At 45.5% G+C, this 20,332-nt stretch overlaps 1 protein-coding gene across 4 annotated transcripts in view; it reads left to right on the plus strand.

Annotated features, from left to right (window-relative positions):
* SENP7 (SUMO specific peptidase 7) overlaps positions 1-20,332 on the plus strand; it is a 1,147,554-nt gene that overhangs the window by 661,058 nt on the left and 466,164 nt on the right. For all 4 annotated transcript variants that reach the window (XM_086934477.1, XM_086934475.1, XM_086934476.1 and 1 more), the window contains one exon: positions 4,813-4,935. In XM_086934477.1, the coding sequence (XP_086790603.1) occupies positions 4,813-4,935 (123 nt within the window). The remainder of the gene's footprint in view (positions 1-4,812; positions 4,936-20,332) is intronic.

Raw genomic sequence — 20,332 nt, forward strand, 5'->3', positions numbered from 1 at the left:
GAAGATTGGCTGAACTCAGCATTTGCAATGGCTCGCGTGATCTTGCCAGTTCCAGCAGCACTTCAACCAGCCTCTGGCAACCCCTTATCACCGTGGGCCGAGACCTGAGACGGTTTTGATAACTAAGCACGAAGGTACCCGGTCCTACGATTACACCTTAATTCCTCAATGGATTTCCCAGAGATGTACCAGCAACGATGTCTTGCACAGCTTCTCGAGACTATCATCACCTTAGTTTTGGAGACATTGATCTTCAGTGCATTGATTTCACAATATGCTGACAAGGAAGTAAAAAGTCGTTGAAGGCCGACCTGTGTTTGATTAAGTAGGAACTTCCCGGCAAACCCGTTAAGTCCAGATCCACCCCCCTCACCTCTAAGAGAGCTTGGAAACTAATCAATAACTCCAACTTCCAAAATCATTTTCACGAGACAGACGTCTCTCTACCAGACAATGAACCTATCGGTGATAATGTCATCCGGTTAGAAACTAGAATCCTCCAAACATTGGACAAAATAGCACCCTCACGAGAAGTTAGGAAAAAAACTACCATTAACGAAAAATGGTATACCCCCGCCCTCAAGAGCCTTAAAAGGGAATGCCAAAAAACAGAACACCAATGGAGACAAGCGAAAGACCCTACTACCAGAGCCAACTATACTTCCAAAAGGAAACAATACATCCTTGCCATCCGAGAGGCAAAAAAGGCATTCTTTGTGCAACGAATCAACGAAAACCATAACTCTGCAAAAGAGTTATTTAAAATCGTGAAAGAGCTCAGCAACCCATCCTGCACCTCGCAAACTCTCACCCCTTCCACTGAAGCATGCGAACGGATTAGCACCTTCTTCTCCGATAAAATTAACAAAATTTATTCAACCTTCACCCCTTCCCATCCCGTCCCTCCTTGTGATGACTTATGCCCATCTGCATCCAACAACGACAACGATCGCCTAGACTTGGACAACTCCCCTCGTCTATCCAACTTCCAACCACTCTCCGAAGAAGAAGTGTTAATAGTCCTTAGAGCAATAAAATCTGGCTCTCCCGCAGACCCCTGCCCGCACTTTGTATTCTCCGAAATTGCTCCGACTCTATGCCCACTCGTCACCAAACTATTCAATCAGTCCCTCACCTCCGCGTCCTTCCCAAATTGCTGGAAGCACGCATCTGTAACCCCCCTCTTGAAGAAAGTTGGTTCCGATATTCTCAACCCTGAGAACTATAGGCCTATTTCACAACTCCCCTACCTCTCCAAAGCACTGGAAAAAATGGTTAACTCACAGTTATCCAAATATCTGGAGGACAACGCACTTTTGGACCCCACCCAAACCAGATTTAGATCCAACAACAGCACCGAGGCTACGCTGCTGGCAGTGTCGGACAGTGTCAGATGCATCACCGACCAAGGGGGCTCGGTGGCTCTGATACTGCTAGACCTGTCGGCAGCGTTCGACACGGTGTCGCACAAATGCCTACTGAACATTCTCCGGAGCAAAGGCATACAAGACACAGCGTTGCAATGGATTGAATCCTTCCTGAGCAACCGCACCCAAGCAGTGCACATGGGCCAATTCCATTCAGAACCCCGTCCCATTGGCTGTGGAGTCCCACAGGGGGCCTCCCTAAGCCCCACTCTCTTTAATGCCTACGTATCATCTCTGGCCAACATCGGAAGAAAGTGGGGCATCGGCATCTGCTCATATGCCGATGATACGCAGCTGATGGTGACCATGGATGAAAGATCGGAAAGATCTGAAACAACCAAAAATAAACTCCACAGCTGCCTCTCCGAAATGGCGGACTGGATGCGTAACCACTGCCTCAAGCTAAACGCCGGAAAATCTGAAATCTTGCTGTTCGGAGGAGCCAAACTATCGTGGAACGATTCATGGTGGCCACCGTCACTGGGAACAGCCCCGACCCCGAAACAATACGCCAGAAATCTAGGCATTATGATAGATGACGCACTATCTATGAAAGATCATGTGCGCATACTGTGGGGCAAGGGATTTGCAATCCTGAAACTCCTCGCTAAGATTTTCACCTGGATCCCACTCGACTGTCGTCGTACGATTACCCAGGCCCTCCTAGTCAGCCGCCTGGACTATGGCAATGCTCTATTCGAAGGAATGAACGAGCAGCTATTCTCCCGCCTACAAGTTCTGCAAAACCAGGCTGCTAAACTGGTATGCAACAAAGGCAAACGTGACTCGGCATCAGCATGCCTAAAACAACTCCATTGGCTGCCGATGCGCCAGCGGGCCACATTCAAACTGCTTTGTCATGCGCACAAAGCCCTTCACAAAACAGGCCCTACAATCCTGCAAGGGAAAATTGAATTTTACACCCCAAACAGGAACTTACGATCCACTAACTCAGCCCTGGCAAAACCTGAGCGTATCTATAAAACAAGGACAGGAGGACGGGCCTTCTCCCACCTGGCGGCCAAACGATGGAATTAATCACCGATTGATCTGAGACATACCGTAAACCTTCTTTCATTCCGGAAAAAACTCAAAACACACCTCTTCCCCAAATACTAACCCCTCCTGAATAAACATCAGCAGCCTTCTCTTTTGTCTAGCGCCTTGATATCCCTTGGGATGAATGTTGCGCTCTACAAATACCAGAAATAAATAAATAAATAGGATCGTATCGTCTGCATATTGCATTGACTGGATTTTAACAGATGCGATTCTTGGAGGGAAAGCATTAGAGCGGGCCAGCCACTCCAGTAGATCTGCTAGATACAAAATAAAAAGTAGAGGAGCCAAAATGCATCCCTGCTTTAGGCCTTTGTTGGTCGGGATTTTATTGGTTGTAGACCAGCCAGCGGTGATTTTTATTTTGACCAAAGTATCAGAATACAGAGCGATGAGAGCGTTCAATAAGGTCGGGGGAATGCCATATTTGAACAATTTCTCCTAGTCCAAGGGAGAGTTCTCTGAAGACGACTTAGGATTCTAGGTAAGTAACTTTTCATTTTTCTGTGTGCATACGGTTTACTAAACTTAACAATTTTTCCCAAGAAGCGGAACCGAGGATATCTACCTGATATAGTAAACTCCTATGCTAAAAATAGAGGATAACAAACACAACAAATGGAGGATCCTAGGGGAAGCTTAACGACCAAAACTGCTACACCCCCTAACTAGCATATACAACAACAAAGAAATAGCAGTCGGTCAAAGGACTAAATAAATTATGTATCTTTGTTGGTAGTTATTTGTTACACTACTATGCACTGTTGTTATTGATTTGGGAGTGTAGGGGTGCAAAATAAATGGCTCTTTTCCCCGTCACTATCCAATTTTATAGCGTTTCACTTTTTCACTGATGCACTTTCACTTTAGTTAGCACTGCTATTCAGTCCCTTGATAGACACTTGTTACATATCTTAAGCCCCTTAACATCGAGAGACCCACCTCAGATTAGGTTCACAGCATCTGCCAATCTGTTGTGGGTATCAGTACCCTCGAGGATTGAGAGTGCTCAGATGATGAAGGGCGGTCTCGTGAGTGGACTGATGGGAACTCTCTCACGTTGAGGAGGTTCTCGCGGCAAGATTCCACATTTGCTTTTGAACACATTTTTATGTTAGGATACATAATTTAGTTAGTCCTTTGACCGACTGCTATTTCTTTGTTTTTGTATAAAAATAGAGGGTACCAAAAAATAATGGGAAATGGAAATTGCAACTAAACAAAACCAAAAAATACACTTGCTTCTAATACCCAGGAGAAAATTGTCTGCGCACACCAGCTAAAACTGCCCCCTTCAAAAGTACTTTATAGTATCATTTATGTGTGTGCTACATACTGTAGCTTAGGGAACTAGATTTTTTAGGACTTTTGTAAACAATATCCCATTTGGCAAACCTTTTTCTTCTGTCAGTGTATTTGTGTCCAACGATTACCAGGTCCACCCAGAGGCTTATTTACGAGAACCCTGCGTCACTTTTGCACCACATAAGGTGGTGCATGCATGATGCAGGAATCTCATAAAGATTTATTAAGCCACACAAAGCAACCCTCTGTGGCTTTGAGTGGCCTTATAAATCATGAGTAAGGCAACACAGTGTAAATCGCGGCGTCACATTACGCTGCGCCCGGGAGGTGTTCCATTGGCGATGCAGTGGTTTTTTCGCATACAACACCAATGGAATTTGACAAACTGATGTAAACCTGGGGAAGCATCAAATCCAAACTCCTCCCGTGGTGAGGCGTAACGAGGAGAAATATGTTTATTTCTCCTCATTTGTTCCTCTTTCCAAGTGTGCTGCATTCTGCAGCAGACATAGAGAAAAACACCTCGTAGGATTGATTTTTTGTGAAGGAAGGTAACTGTCATGCACAAAAACAATCCTGCCTGCAACGGGGGCACTCTTGCACCATGGTGCAAGAATGATGCTAGGCTACCAAACCAGCGCCAGCGCAGGCAGAAAGGACAGGAAAGCACCATATTGCTTAAATATGTGCATTTCTGCCATTTTTCTTTGGGGTAGGGCAGTGCAGAAAGGTGTCTTGCTGCACTGCCCAATGCCAAAAGGCTGCAAATGAGGCCCCCTAGTTTAAAAGAAGAAGTATAAATATGAGAGCAATTAAATGCCCAAATAGTCCTTGGCATGTCGCCCTGGACATATGGTAAGGTTGTCTGTATGTCGTTTATACAATATTTTGTTCTTAAAGGAGAATTCAAACGTTGCCACTTAGATTGAAGTATGTTCTGTAACTGTACCACATTATGTGTACCTTACGTTGTAATGAGCACCACTGCCAAAATGTAAACATCCTTCCTATTTTGTGTTAGATACCTCTTGTTGGAGAAAATTCCTCAGCATCTGGTGGAGCGGTCCCATATTTTCAGCAGCTTTTTCTTTAGATGTTTAACAAGGACTGAAAACAACTTAACAGATGAAAACCTAGACACTTTGTGAGTATAAAATTAATAGTTTTGAAACGATTGATCCACCTAAAATTTTGCTTGCAAAATGAATGTTATAAACTGTTTAAACTTGCCCATTTTTAGGTCTGTCGAGACAGCTTTACGTTTTTTGTCAGCCTCTTGTTTTCTTTAAAATGTTCTCTATTTACATACAAGTGTTATTCACATTTTGTTCTCACCCACCACACCATACAGCGTTTGTCGGTGAGTCAGTCCACTTCATTCACTGGCTGTCTTGCATTGAGTGATGACATTTTTCCTTATCACATGCGCACAGCTGCCTTAAAGGAGTGCACTCGGGGACAGGGCTGGTGTGCCAGGGCTTCAGGGCCATTCCTATATTTTTATATGATTGCCTTTTTCTTTACATATTTCCATATGTTTACAAAAGGTAAATTACAAATAAAAACATTGCACATCTGCTAAAGCCAGGTGGCTTTTCCAATGCTTGTTGTTAGTCAAGCAAAATATTCTACTACTTCATCAGATATAAAGTAATTAAGCATTGAATAAACATATGCTTTTATGTAGAAAATATATGTTTCTCACATGGCTTAAAGCATGAAGTTTGTGAGTACAGACCACCATAATCTATATAGTTACATTTTATCATGATCATTTACAAAATCCTGGTGCCCAAATGATTTACTTATTGTATAGGTACCCAAACAACATTTCCTAATACACTTATAACTGTAGCTCAATAAAGGAGGAAATGTCTCATTTGTATAATGTGTGAAGTTCTTGAGCCATTGCAGACTTTGCAGTTGTTACCTAGTGTGATCTTAACCTACTTTTCCATTTCTGTTAATTCTTCTTAAAGTACCGGCGCTTGCTCCAGTACATGAATTCAGAACATTTTCCCAAATAGATGCTTGCCCATCTTTCGGAGTGGCTAGAATGCATGAAAATGCTGATAGTTTTGAGTAGGACCGTTCCTCGGAAGAAAACTGTAAATGTGGCCTCATAGCTGGGTTACTAAACTATATCTATGGAGCCGGCTTTGAATCATGGCTTAGGCACTTTGTCCAAAGTCCTGTCATTCTGTGCAGATCCCTACATCTTTCCGGGGCTGAAATTGTAAATATGTGTAATATATTGTGAACTGTAATGTAAAAGCCGATTTTTTCTGTGTGCTTTCGGTGCTTTTTCTGCCTAATTTTTACACCATACTCCTGATTACTTTAACCACGTCGCAACGGGATTTAACACATTATTCCTTTTTATACACGACGCCTCATGCTTGTGATCCTCTGATGAAATTAATAAGATTCATTGCACATTGAATCTAGTCGGGCTAAACCAAAAAGCTAAAGGGATTTAAAAAGGAGTGTAAAATGTGCCATATATAAAAGTATTATTTCGCAATCCCTGTAATTCAGGTGCAAAACTAATAGTATTTTTGGGACCGGAGCCCTGCCATAAATTGTAGTTGCTCAATCACTGCTAAACTTACATTTCCCCTGCCTCATTTGGAGGCGGAAAACCGTCTTGGAATCTGCTGGAAGCTAGTGCTCTACCAGTGGAATCCCTCGTCCTGCTTGTTCTGCACTCGCCCACCAGATCAGTGATCGAATTTATGGCAAGGCTGCTGCCCACAGCTTATTTTTGTGTAAGTGCGGTGACAAGACCTGGCAGTGTTGGGAAGAAAAATATAAAATGTCCTTGACACGTGGGGAGAAACCTCGAAGTGCACCAGTCGAAGGCCATTTTTAGGTCGAGCCTAGCATTGCAGTGCAAGCTCTGCTCGCTTTGCGAGGCATTCAGTATTGACTATGGCGTGGAAGCTCTGTGTAAGCTCCGCCCATATTTTGCATTGGCTTAGGTCCTAAATGCTGCCTTCCCATTGGTTTTAGGCTTGTTAGTCCCTCCTCCTGACAGTCATGTTGTCATTTGTGTCCTCCTATAGCTACTGGGCCCTTTACTGTCAGCAATATTTTGTTCCTGTGCCTTCCCTAGTCCCATCCCGCAGTCCGTGACTTCTCGGCTTTCCACTTCCCCCCGCACTCCTGTTTGTGCCTTTTTGTCCGCCCGCACTCCTGTTTCAAATGCAATAGGTCTTGTGTAAATGCGAGTCCTATTGCATTGCAAAGGCTAGTTTTTAAAGTAGTTCGTACTGATACAGGATGGTAGAGTGTCTGTGCAGAAACATGTGCAGTCATTTAAATTTTACATGCGCTAATTACATCGTACGCATGCGTGCCAGAAGGTCAAATTCCTGGGTATCCTTTGGATGCAAGGAAAATATTTTTCTCATTAGAGCCAAGACGAGAATTGCATCAGAACAGTGCTATGGGACAGATGCACTGTTGCGTTTTGTGCTTGGGTTAAGGATTGGCTGTTGTCAAGAGCTGACTTTGAGAACTCGCAAAGTTAACCAAGACTTCTGACACGCTACGGCAGCCTTCCGGAGGCCTGGCCTGCTCATGCTGCTTGGTGCTTTCTCATCATTGGATTGGTGAACTTGTGAGTACATCATGGTCTTTTAGAATATGTTGTTATTAATGTTTACAGATGTTTCAGGTTTTCTAGCTCCGCGCTTGAGTAGTATACTCGGTTTAGGGTTTTGCTTTGCATTCTGGCACTTGTTGTCCCTGCTATATATAAGAATTGACAAGTCAACTCGCCTAATACAAAAGAAGAACTGGGTAAGCAGTTCAGACATGGGACCTGAGAAATAAAAACAATCATGCTGATCTTTTAGAGCATTGGCTGACAAATACCACGTGAAGCAACAATCTAGCTTGCTTGGAACTTAATTGCCGCCAACACTTCAGCTAACGCGGCTCTTGTCTCACCTCCAACGATGCACATTATTGTTTATTGGCAGATCTAAAAAAAAAAAACACATGCCACTGTCAGGTCCATCTGTTTCTGGAAAGAATCAGCCTGCGATTATTTTGCTCGACCATGAGTCTATCAATTTGGCCACGGTCTTTCCCCTCAGTAATCTTTTGTGATATCGTTGACCTCAGTTGCACACAGAATTACGGACCTGCACGGTGTTCAGTGAAAAGCATAATGCTGTTTACAAAGTTTGAGGTCATTTGGGCCTAATTTCACAATCTGCTGTTAAATCCATAGTGTCAGACACAGGAGGCAGAGCGTCTCCTGCAGGTAGCCTGCGTGCTAGCCCAGTGATTGTTGTAATCTGACCCCAGCTGGCCACCGTTGAGCCTCCTGCGCTTCGGTGGGTCCAGGCCTAATGCTGTGGCAGTGCGCCTGGACCAACCACAACCAGACACGCCAATGCGAATCATGAGCCCTGCCTGGATATGGAAATTATTAAAGTGCTTAGTGGTGAACATCTTCATGCCGTTTTTAGGTCTCGCACCTGCGAACGGATCGCGAAGCGATCGTCGCTGCGAGACTCTATTGTAATCAGTTCTGCTTACAAGGAGTCAAGGGAGACAGGAGACAAGTGATGTGCACGCGCAACCTTGCGGAATCGGATCAGGTCGCGCACGCGTTCACCATCTCCTGTCTCCTTGTAAGCAGACACACACACACACACACGCACACACGCACACACACACACATAGAGAACCTCCCCCCCGCTGCGCGCGCACACACACACACACACACATGCACACACACACACACACACACACACACACATACATACATACATAGAGAACCCCGCCGGCCGCCGGGCACACACATATCCCCTCCCTCTACCTCCCCCCACTCCCCCCTCACTCACCGGGCTCTTTTCGCATGTCCCTTTTCCTCCGCAGCGGGTCACTCTCGGCGGCAGCAGGCTCGGCGTGTCTTCTCCGCAATCCACAGCTTGCAGCCGATGTGCACGCTCACGGCGACGGCGTCTCGTGCGCTGCCACCGCGGTTTCGGTTTCGCCCCCAGCAATTCCAATGAAACTCCCATACTTTTACTTGTTTTTACCTCTGCAATACAGAAATAATGAAAGGCGACTTTTTCCAATTCGTATTTACAAAGCGCCCGAGTTTCAAGGTATATTTAATACCGGTTTCTTGAGGGAGTCTGCTTAATTCAGACACTCTGTCCATCACCACCCCCTTTTCTGAATCGTTTTTGGCCACTATAGGTGTGGCAGGGTATACTCAGACATGAGTCCCTTTCTCACTGCACCATCAGGATTCAAGCAAGCCGGGCTGAAGACGGCTGAAATGCCAGAAACCGGTCCCCGGTAGCTTGTCTCCTTTCTGGTGAAGAATTGGCTTGGTAGTTTAGTCTGCCCTGTTCCCATGATGCACTGGGCCAGGGACAGACTGATTTGCATATAGCCAGGTTCTGAGCTGGGATGGTGCAGTGAGATAAATAACGGTGATGGATCAAGCCCTGATCTTTGGACTGGGTAAGAGTGGTCTGCTTAATTCAGACACTCTGTCCATCACCACCCCCTTTTCTGAATCGTTTTTGGCCACTATAGGTGTGGCAGGGTATACTCAGACATGAGTCCCTTTCTCACTGCACCATCAGGATTCAAGCAAGCCGGGCTGAAGACGGCTGAAATGCCAGAAACCGGTCCCCGGTAGCTTGTCTCCTTTCTGGTGAAGAATTGGCTTGGTAGTTTAGTCTGCCCTGTTCCCATGATGCACTGGGCCAGGGACAGACTGATTTGCATATAGCCAGGTTCTGAGCTGGGATGGTGCAGTGAGATAAATAACGGTGATGGATCAAGCCCTGATCTTTGGACTGGGTAAGAGTGGTCTGCTTAATTCAGACACTCTGTCCATCACCACCCCCTTTTCTGAATGGTTTCTTGAGGGAGGCGCAAATGACCACAGGTACTTGGACGAGCGCTCTCCGAAACGCTCCGGTTATCGAGGAAAGCAGGATTGGAAAAGCCAGTTGTCTGCAGCAACCTGCGCCTCGCCCGTGCCTGAGGTAAAAAAAAAATTATCCCGCAATTACTTCAGTTTACTTCATGTTTTTGTTTGTTAATCTCATCGGCGTCGTCCTTGACGCGGGCCCGCCCCCTTGCAGTCCTCATGCTTTTCTATAGGCGCAAGCAGTGAACAGACACTACAGAATATGTCCACGTAAGGGCGTGTGGAGGAGGGGCGATGCGCTGTGTAGGATAAGCACAGCTCATTGTCCCCTAGATTAGAAGCTTTCTTCCCCTTGATGTTGATTGACAGTACCCGTCAGGCTATCCTTGGGCCTCAGTGGAGACCTGCACAGTGGCTAAATTCAAAAGGCACTTGCGAGGAGTTTCGCAGAGCGGCTGGGGATTTTTATTTGTCAATTTAGATCAAGGTATTATCCCGAACTTGGAACAGATATGGGTATTTTAGAATGCCGTGCTCTTAAACAGGCGCACGGGAGGCTCTTTGAAAGTCCTGGTGATGTGCAGAAATGTTTTGAGTGCAATTATGTTTTCCGAACCTGCTGCTTAGGACATTGTATTTTGAAGGCAAATAGGGAGTAACTCTCAAAGGCTCTATTTGTTGGATATTAATGCACGCCTACTTCAGCCTTGGGTGCTTTGAGGGCGCAAGATCTCTCGTCCGCTCTCCACAAAAGAAACCCCAATGTGTCTGTGTCAGGTAGTTTTAAACATAGTATGCATATATCAAGAAAAGCTTTTTTTCCCCTTCAGACCTGTCTGTTGATGAATCCATAAGCAGTGTTTCGCGGTCAGCTGATGCGTATGCACAATCTAAATTAGAAATGCTGACTCGAGCAACCACAGCCTAAATTCTGTTATTTGTGCTGTTTAGGCGCACTGACTAATTCACTCTGTAAACCTCTCTCCGTTTCGTTGTAAAGTTTCGAAAGCAAACTGATTTTGTTGTTTGTTTTGGTTTCAGAAATCATTTGGAAACACTTGTTGACTTTAAACATTTAATTCCCGACGTGTTTTGCCAAATCACCGCAGGGTTCTCAATCTATGCCAGCTCAGCAGCAGTGCCGGGAGCTGTTCTGTTACTGAGTAAGCTGTAGAGATCGAATTAAAACAGCAGGGACGCAGAGATACATGGAGATTTACAGAAGCATGCAGTGGCTGCGGCTGGCCTTTAGTACGAGCGACCCTAATTATGTTTGGAAATACAACATCTAGGCTTTTATTACACATGTAGAATTTCACACTCAGTGATTACGCCACAGGTGTCACCGGCCTGGAATTATGTGGTCCCTAAACTACACCAGATAATTCGGGTCTGGAGACACCTTACCTGTCGGACACTGCAGCAGGCCCGGCTCCAGGTTTCAGGTCTGGGAGGGCCATTAACGTGCATGAGTGGGCCATGGAGATGAATGGAGTAGTCTAGCGGTTTCCGGGTGCCTGAGCCATGGGACTGGGCATGTTGTATGGTCTTGCACGGGGATACGCTTCATACTTCTTACCAGTTTTAACTTTATTGCTAGGGTTTTGCACCGAAGTGCTTTGTTTCTTTTGCTCTCTTCCTCATCCCCCCTCTCTCTCTCTCTACCCCACCCTCCTTTCTTATCAATTCACACTGCTCTTCTCACCCTCTGCATCCTCCTGTCTCACTCTCCTTTTCCCTTCACCTCACCCTCCTTTTTCTTGTCTCACCCTCCTCGGTCTTATCCTCTTCTCTCCCGACTGTTGCCGTCTCCCACTCTCTTCACCTCACATAGCTATTTCTTTGCCTCTGCCTCCTCTTTTCCCATCACATACTCCTTCCCCTCTCTCCGATGCGGCTTCATCTCTCTTCACCTCTCCATCCTCTCACTGTGCATCCACTTCTCCCTCATCCTTCTATCTCCATCTTATCCTCTGCTCTAGACTCTCCTGTCACTCTCTTCCATGGCTTTATCTCACTCGCCTCCTTCTCTTCACCCCACCATAAGCACTCCCTCGTCCTCCCTTTCCCCTCTCGTTGCCTCACCTTTCTCCCTCCCCCAATCCTATCTATCTCCCTCCTCTTTATATGCTTCACCATCCTCTTTATACCTCAACCTCCTCTCCCTCCACCCCAACCTTGACTCTCTCCACCTGACCCTCTTTTGTCAGCCGTACCTTCACTACTGGTGCCTATGTAGTAATGATTTTGTGTATGTAAAGGAAGTTTGAAATGGGTCCGGATGAATAGTTGTGCTGGTGTGGGCACGTGTAAGTGGACCTTACAGTCCTGCTGTCTTGTACCTGTTCTTCACTTGCAGCTCTCAACATTTTAAATAACCGCTGCACAAGGTCCTGGATTATGTAAAGTGTGCCTCATAATTTCCTTGTTTATTCCTCTCTGTGTATTAAACCGAAAACTGACATGAAAAACTATTTATGCTTAACATATAATCTGAATCGACCCAGTCCTTTGCGTTTTAATTAACGGACACGGCTACCATCTGGATTCCTTAGGTGTGTCCAAATACACAGAACTTTTGATGGGGGTGCTTTTCCTTATATACAAACCCTTTTAACCCACAGTATCTACTCTACAGAAAAGAACCCACGACTGAAGTAGAAAATGTAGAATCGTTTCATTCTCCATTGTACCAGTCTGAGATTGGTGGGTGTCTTTTCTTCAGGGTCTGGTGGTGTTCGAGCATGCAAGGGTTTCACCCTCCATGCAGTGCCTCAAATAAAATTACAAAATCTCAAGTCCCAATTACGATACAAATTAAATTAGCAAGGAGCATATCAGCAGGGCCTCAGGGACTGCAAAGTATTGTATAAAACCTAGTCTGCATGTTATAAATATCTATGTAAGCTGTGTCAGATCTGACGTTGAAGCAGCGCATTAAGATTCCGTGTAAGCACCTCTTGCCATTTCCCGCCCCTCCCCCTGTCATTCTCTTTCAATTTAGCACCTAATGGCACCTGTCCTAACGTCAGACCCTATTGTTGTCACACGATCTAGCATTGGTTTAATCTAAACTTTTCTCTTCCTCTGAGGATTGAGCACACCTGCGGACTGTGTACTGACTGAATGCATTTACCACCTACCATATGATGGATTTTGCATTTGGACTACTGACGTGGAGAAGAAAATTGTACTTTCCTTCTTAATTCGACCATATGGCTTCTTTAGGCAGACTTAATTCGGTAAATATGCAGAGCAATGCAGAAACAGTAACAAATCTGCTTCTGCTTGACACCCCGCCCTTCCAAGGAGTTGTATGTAAATGCAAATGTATGTAAATGTATAGGCATTTATATAGCGCACTACTTACCCGGAGGGTCCCAAGGCGCTTCGACCGCTGCGAAACCCTTCCTGGCTTCCCTGGGAGATGGTCCCTTAATGGGTATCTCCAGGGTGAGACCAGGCATCCCCGGTGGTCTGGTGGGGCCGTTAGTGAAGATGAGGCAAGCTAATGCCCAGAGTTGTCGAGTGTGAATGCTGATCAGAGTGGGCACCGAGGCGAGAGAATTATCGAGTCCGCTGACCCTGGTCCAGAAACTTGCCGCGCCGGGAATCGAACCCTAGTCCCAGGCCGTCCTCTGCTCTCGGGTCTGCCGCCTCTAACCAGTGAGCCACACTCAGAGGCAACATGCTGATTTTTGCTGATAAAATGGGTAAGCAACAGCTAACACACGATTCAGACCCCCACAGAGAGCAGAACCCTTATCTACTAACTAGGTAGACTCTCATTATGTTTGGCCATATCACGATGACCAAGGGACTGTGAAACCGTAGATCGTCCCATTAGGTTATCTTTGTGAAGCCTTAAAGAGAATTAAAACGGCAACCTTCTGCAACATAACCCGTCAGAAGTGGAGAATTCGTGATATTTATATTTATACATGGCAATTGTGGCCTGATTGCATATAATACTTATGGTCTACAACACAACCATTTTTCCTTGGTCTCCTATGGTCGGGGGACAACAAAAGATCGCTCGTAGTCGCAACAGTGACTCTGCCCTCTGAGCCGTTTTCCTGACCGGAGAAGTATTGCCCCTGGTTCTGCCTGTGACTCTTGGGGTGTTAGAGACAACCGCCGCTGGATCGCCGAGTCCGGGACTGTGAGGCCCACAGGTCTTAGCGCTCGCCACAACACGCGCACCTGTTGCCTCTTCCCGGACTCCTCCCAACTGATTGAGGCGTCTACATCTACGACTCGCGGCCCCTGCTCCGCGGGGGCCGCTCGTAGTCGCAACAGTGACTCTGCCCTCTGAGCCGTTTTCCTGACCGGAGAAGTATTGCCCCTGGTTCTGCCTGTGACTCTTGGGGTGTTTGAGACAACCGCCGCTGGATCGCCGAGTCCGGGACTGTGAGGCCCACAGGTCTTAGCGCTCGCCACAACACGCGCACCTGTTGCCTCTTCCCGGACTCCTCCCAACTAATTGGGGCGTCTACATCTACGACTCGCGGCCCCTGCTCCACGGGAGCCGCTCGTAGTCGCAACAGTGACTCTGCCCTCTGAGCCATTTTCCTGACCGGAGAAGTATTGCCCCTGGTTCTGCCTGTGTCTCTTGGGGTGTTTGAGACAACCGCCGCTGGATCGCCGAGTCCGGGACTGCGAGGCCCACAGGTCTTAGCGCTTGCCACAACACGCGCACCTGTTGCCTCTTCCCAGACTCCTCCTCCTCTTTTTCCTCCTTAAGTATACCCCGCCCTTACCGCGCTAGCGGGACGCGCGCGGGACAAAGCCCGGGCAAAGGGTGGGGCGTTTGAGGCCGTTCGAGGACTGGAGAGACTAGACTGGGCCACCCCTCTAACGACCATCCTTCACATTTAACTTTTGTCCCTTTTTCCTTCAGTAAGCAGGATGCTAACTAGAGGAAATAAATCGAAGGCCTCTGTTAGTGCGGGGAAACTGTTAGGCCCCATTGATGATTTTATCACCAAGGCTAACACATTCATAGATCAAAGCATCTCTCTGATGGAGGAAAGAGTTTCCCTGGACCTAGCGTTCGCCAAAAGATCCTCAATGGGCGCTTTGGCCGACGCTAGAACCCCTCTACCTGAAAATAAGAATGAAGGGCAAAGGGCTCCTGATGAGGGTAGGCGTAGCTTGCAAATCAATGTGGATCTGTCGGCTTCTCAGCTTTCAGATCTACATCTAAGCTCAGATCTCGAAAGAACACCTGAACTATTGCCACAAACCCTTCCGCAAATTACATCAGATGCAAGAGCGAAAGCAAGGGGAAGGAGGGAGGGCGCTATAAGAAAAACAAAGCCCCATTTGAAAAAGTCTAGACCTAATGAGACCGACAACATCCCTAGTATCCCGCAGAATCCACCACCTACTACAGAACAGTTAGTAGTTGCCATGATGGTCCATCACCCTGTTCACGATACCCCTACCCCTATTAACTTGGAATTCCTAATTCTCTTATCCAGTAGCAAGGAGCTAGTGGATAGTAATTATCCCCATCTGATAAATGAGCTTTTTAAACTTCTTTTGCAACCAGTGGAAGCAAAGCTAGCGCAAATGGAGACCCAACTATCTAAACTGGTTAATCTCTCACAGCAAAACCAATCGCTAGGGATGCAAAAAACGGGGGGAATTAAGCAAAATAAACAAACCCCCATTAAGCCCGGGAATACCCTCTCGAAACCCGCAACTACTCAAAAAAATGTACCTTTAGCCGTAACTCCCATACCAACGAAAGGAAAGACCACAGTGATTCCATCCACTAATGCTACGATTTTGTCACAGGGTAACACCACCTCAACAACACCTGTTTTGAAGACAGTGGTATCAAATAAAGAACATCTAAAACCCCGGCAACTCAAACTCCTGCCCCCAATCCCCCCGATCCCTGCTTCTAACGGAGATGTTCCCAGTGTATCCGTTGAACCCAGATTTCCTATAGATCTGCCTCCGGACTCATCCCCTTACGTTGTGGTAATGACTGGAGTGCCCGAGTTAGCGGACCACAGTGCCGAACCTATGTGGTCCCTGAAAAATAAGGCCCAACATTGGCTACATACTAACCGTCCCATGCCTCCAACTTGGTATGTAAGGATTCTGACAGTACGTAGGACCCCATGGGTGGGCAAAGGTAGAAAAACGATTCCAGGAGACTGTATCGTGATCACCTTTGAAGATCCTCGAGTCGTAGACTATATTTGCTCTTGAGATCACCCGAGGGCAAACGGAGGGATAGATATTAAACCTCTTTCCTTTTTCTATCCCTCCAGACAACCCCATGGTCCTTATCACAGTCATGATTTTCCTTGGAATGCACCACCCCCACGTCAGACAGACTTTATTAACACAAGACAATTTGGAGGCCCTCGTTATCGTGACCATGATAACCCCTGGCACCTAATGGGTTCGGGTTATCAGGGAGGAGGATGGGAAGAATGGGGCCCACACACGCTGAGGACGACCTATAGAGAACCGCCCCACTGGGACAAGTGGTACAGTATTCCGTTGAGTAATAGATTTAGCGGCCTTGAAATGGTCGACTGACCATCAATGGAAACTGAAACTAATAATTCAAATTTACCACAGCTGTCTCCAAAAATAGGTATACCCTTGGTATCTACCGAACCCGCAGCTATAAAATCTGATACTCCCCTCATACCTATCCTTGTTTGGAACGTGGCGGGTCTACGCCCAAAGGTAGAGGACGGGACAGCCCTACATATTTTGAAGCCATTTAAAATAATCTGTCTCCAAGAGACATGGACCACAACCGAGCTCCATCTCCTGGGATATAAAACATACTTTATTCCAGCCGTTCGCAGCTCAATAGGTAGACCCAAAGGAGGGCTAATAACATATATTGCAAATACCTTAAAACTTTTAAAAGTGATTAATGTCCACTCTGACCCAATTTTCAAATTCTCTCTTTTTCCTTTGAGGACAAGGAGACGATTCTTCTGGTCAACTCTTACAATAATTTAGAAGATGACCAATTTTTGACTCTCCTACGAAATGTCCAAGAGAGATTAAATCAACCTTATCGGCTGAAGGAAGGACAAGGGGAAACTCACCTTCTATGGGGAGGGGACTTTAACCTTCATCCTTGCCCGCAGATAAAATCAGCCTGCTGTGGGATTGTAGACAAATTTGATGTACCACTAGTGCACTTCGCTCACACTAAGGTGGGAAATGCTTTGAACAATCTGCTTTCTGACCTGGACCTTGTAATAGCTAACACTACAAATTCAGATCAAAACACCCTCCATCCGACCTATGTGGGCAGGGGCCATCAAACGACAGTTGATTACATCTTCTTGTCACCCGGCCTGTCGCACACAGCTAGAGCATTTCAGGTCATTGCCAACTCACTGAGCGATCACCTTGCACTGAGGATGGACATTAATTTAAGTGACTATAAGCCCCAAAACACAATAATAACAAAAACCCTTGCCCAGAACAAGTTAGTTCTAGGCAAACGAAATGGTTATACCTTAAAATGGGGAAAAATTCATCCAAACGAAATTACAAAGAAACTGGTTGATGTGGCATATTCCAACATCATTAAATGTCTGGACTTATCGGTCAACCACGAGGAAGTCTTAAATAACTTCGGTCAAATACTAGAGAAAATCAAGGGACTATTGACAGTCAATCCGAAGTCCAAGACCCCTATAAAGAACAGGTGGTTCAATCACAGTTGTACTGCAGCCCTGACTAAATTAAAACTTGCACTTCATAACAAACCTAGAGATGCGGGGCAGATTCAACTCCTCAGGTCCCAATATGGAAAGGCACGTAAATTAAGAATTGAAGAACTGAAACAGAAACTTTGGGAAGATCTCCACACGAGTGCTGTCGCTAAAAATAGCGAGGACTTTTGGCGTACTGTTAGATCTCCCTATCTCATAGACAATAATAGCCCAAACATCGAAGTGGCCATTGATGAAGAAACATGGGTGGCTCACTTTACAAACATATTTAAAAATAATTCCACTATTGCAGAGCCTGCTAATATCCTCCCAATAGTAGAATATCCAATTCCACTTCATTTCGACATTCCTGACCTACTGGTGGCCCTAGAATCAAGCAAGAATGTGAAAGCCCCTGGGCCAGATGGGGTCCCAGTGGATCTCTTTAAATACAACCTGGAGCTCTGGGCTCCCATCCTTACTCGAGTGTGCACAGCAGCTGCTAATGTGGGTCTCCTAAACTCCTGGACTAAGTCTATTATGGTCCTCATTTTTAAAAAAGGGGACCGCCAGGATGTGAAATGTTACCGCCCCATCTCATTGCTGGACTCACTGGGCAAGGTCGTTGGGAGAGTAATACTCGAGCGACTTCAGCAATGGCGGATGATAGAGCTATTATTTCTGATCTTCAGTTCGGTTTTCGTGAGGGGTTCGGAATGGTGGAGCAGGCCTTAAATCTTAGTTTGATTCTGGGGAAATACACACAGGCAAAGAACAATATGGTGTACATGGTCTATGTAGACCTGTCCGCAGCTTTCGATTGCGTTTCGCATACGAAGCAGTGGACGGTCTTAGGGCAAATGGGTGTGGATTCCCCTATCTTAGACTTCCTGAGGGAACTCTATTCTAGAGCTTCGGCAAGAGTGCGCTTTGGCCTGAACGGAGAGTTGACGGCGTCTTTCGGAGTAGAGCGTGGAGTCAGGCAGGGTTGTGTCCTGGCCCCTTTCTCTTCTCGTTGTATACCAACGGTCTAGAGGTAGAGATGTTGAGGGGGGCCAAGGACCTCCCACGTGAAAACAGCGCCTGATCCCTGCTCTATGCGTATGACGCCGTCATCCTCGCACGTACACTGCGAGAACTACAGAACTCTCTGAATAGGTACACAGCCTTCATTGGCGGTCTTGAGCTAAAAGTGAATGTCAAAAAAACGTTTGTCATGATTACTGGTCCTAGAAAAAAACGAGCAAAAGACATCTATTTGGATAATCAAAAACTTGAGGTCACTCCCCAGTATCCATACCTTGGAATCATGATAGACGAAAGACTGTCATGGAGGCCAGCAGTAGAGGCAAGATGCCATCTGTTCAGAAGATCCACAGCGGCCCTAATGAGTTTCTCCCAGAGATTGGGGAGGAGGGCACCAGTGGAGCTCCTGAAAATTTATAGCGCCAAGTGTCAGGCCATTGCTTTGTACGGAGCGGGAGTCTGGGGACACACAGATACTAGTGCACTCCAGGTAGTAGAAAACACCTTTCTAAGATTTATTTTAGCCACCCCGAGAGGAATGTCAATTTATGCCTCTCATTTGGAATTAGGAATACCTTACTTAGAGGATCTGATAAAGATCCAACCATTGATGCTGTGGAGGCGCGTTTGGACCTCGGTCAAAAACGCCCTTACACAATCAATTGTAGCTGACACAATGGCTCTTGATCAGTCCTCAAAAGTAAAGTGGCTTAGTTATATTAGAAATTTCCTAAAAGATCTTGGCTTTGAGAATTACTACCTCCAACCAGAGACACTGGTCCACCTTCCTAAGAAAGCCTTAAAGAACTTAGCACTCAGTCACCTAGAGTCACTGAGACTGACGTCTGAGTCGTCAAAACCTTCGGTTCTGCATGCGAACATGGTTCAGACATCATATTCCATCCAGCCGTACCTAACACTCCAGCTCTCCACATATGAGAGGATGTTACTAACAAGATTCAGATTGGACACTTTTTTTAGACTGGTGACATTCCCTGTGAGTAATAGTTGGGATCAAATTCTTCCTTTATGTCCCTGTGATGGGGAATCGAAACAATCCAACATACATGTCATCATGTTTTGTAAATGTAATCACCCACATAGGAGAATTTGGATTTTACCAACATTGAGGCGATGGGGACTTAGACAACACCGCCCTGCAATGCTTCGTCTCCAAATGTTAGATTCTGAATCTGTCTGTTACATCGTTTTAAACTTCCTGAAATGTATCAGGAAACACAGAAGAAACCTATAAAAACTATTCTGGAACTAGTTTAAACTTGAATAACTGAAATGATTGTTACTCCTTTTTAAAATCTCATAAAATTGTTCTTGTATGAATTTCTTTGGAACAAACCACTGTAAATTGTATGTTTGTGTAAATATGTGTTAATGCATTTTTTTAAATGTTCTTTTTATGGTTTTCCTTTGTGAAAAGCAGAATAAAGAAATTTATATATAACAGCTAACCATTCACAAACAATGTTTATATACCAATTGCAAATTAAAAAAAAAATGCAAAGCATTGTCATTTACAATGCCAGTAACTCAAACTTTAATGCTGCGAGACCTATTGCATTGTAAATGCTTGTTTCCAACAGAGATGGATGCTTAGCTGGTTACTTTATTTTACCTTAAAAACATCATTCATAATGCTACCACACCGTAATGTTTCCGTATATTCCAAGTACTTTGAATAAAATGAATTATGGTCAGGGGAGCTTTTTCTGAAGATAATTGTTGAAAAGCCCTAGTTATCTTCAAATCCAGCCATAACCTTGGTTAAAATAAAATAGCTTTTCCTGGGCAAAGTATACAATGTACTAAAAATGACAAAGTGCAAAGTGCTCTTTGCATTATAATTTCTATGAACTGGAAACTAGAGAATGCTAAAGCAGTTC

Source organism: Lissotriton vulgaris, chromosome 8 (genome assembly GCF_964263255.1).
Source record: "Lissotriton vulgaris chromosome 8, aLisVul1.2, whole genome shotgun sequence".
Classification (NCBI taxonomy): Eukaryota; Metazoa; Chordata; class Amphibia; order Caudata; family Salamandridae; genus Lissotriton; species Lissotriton vulgaris.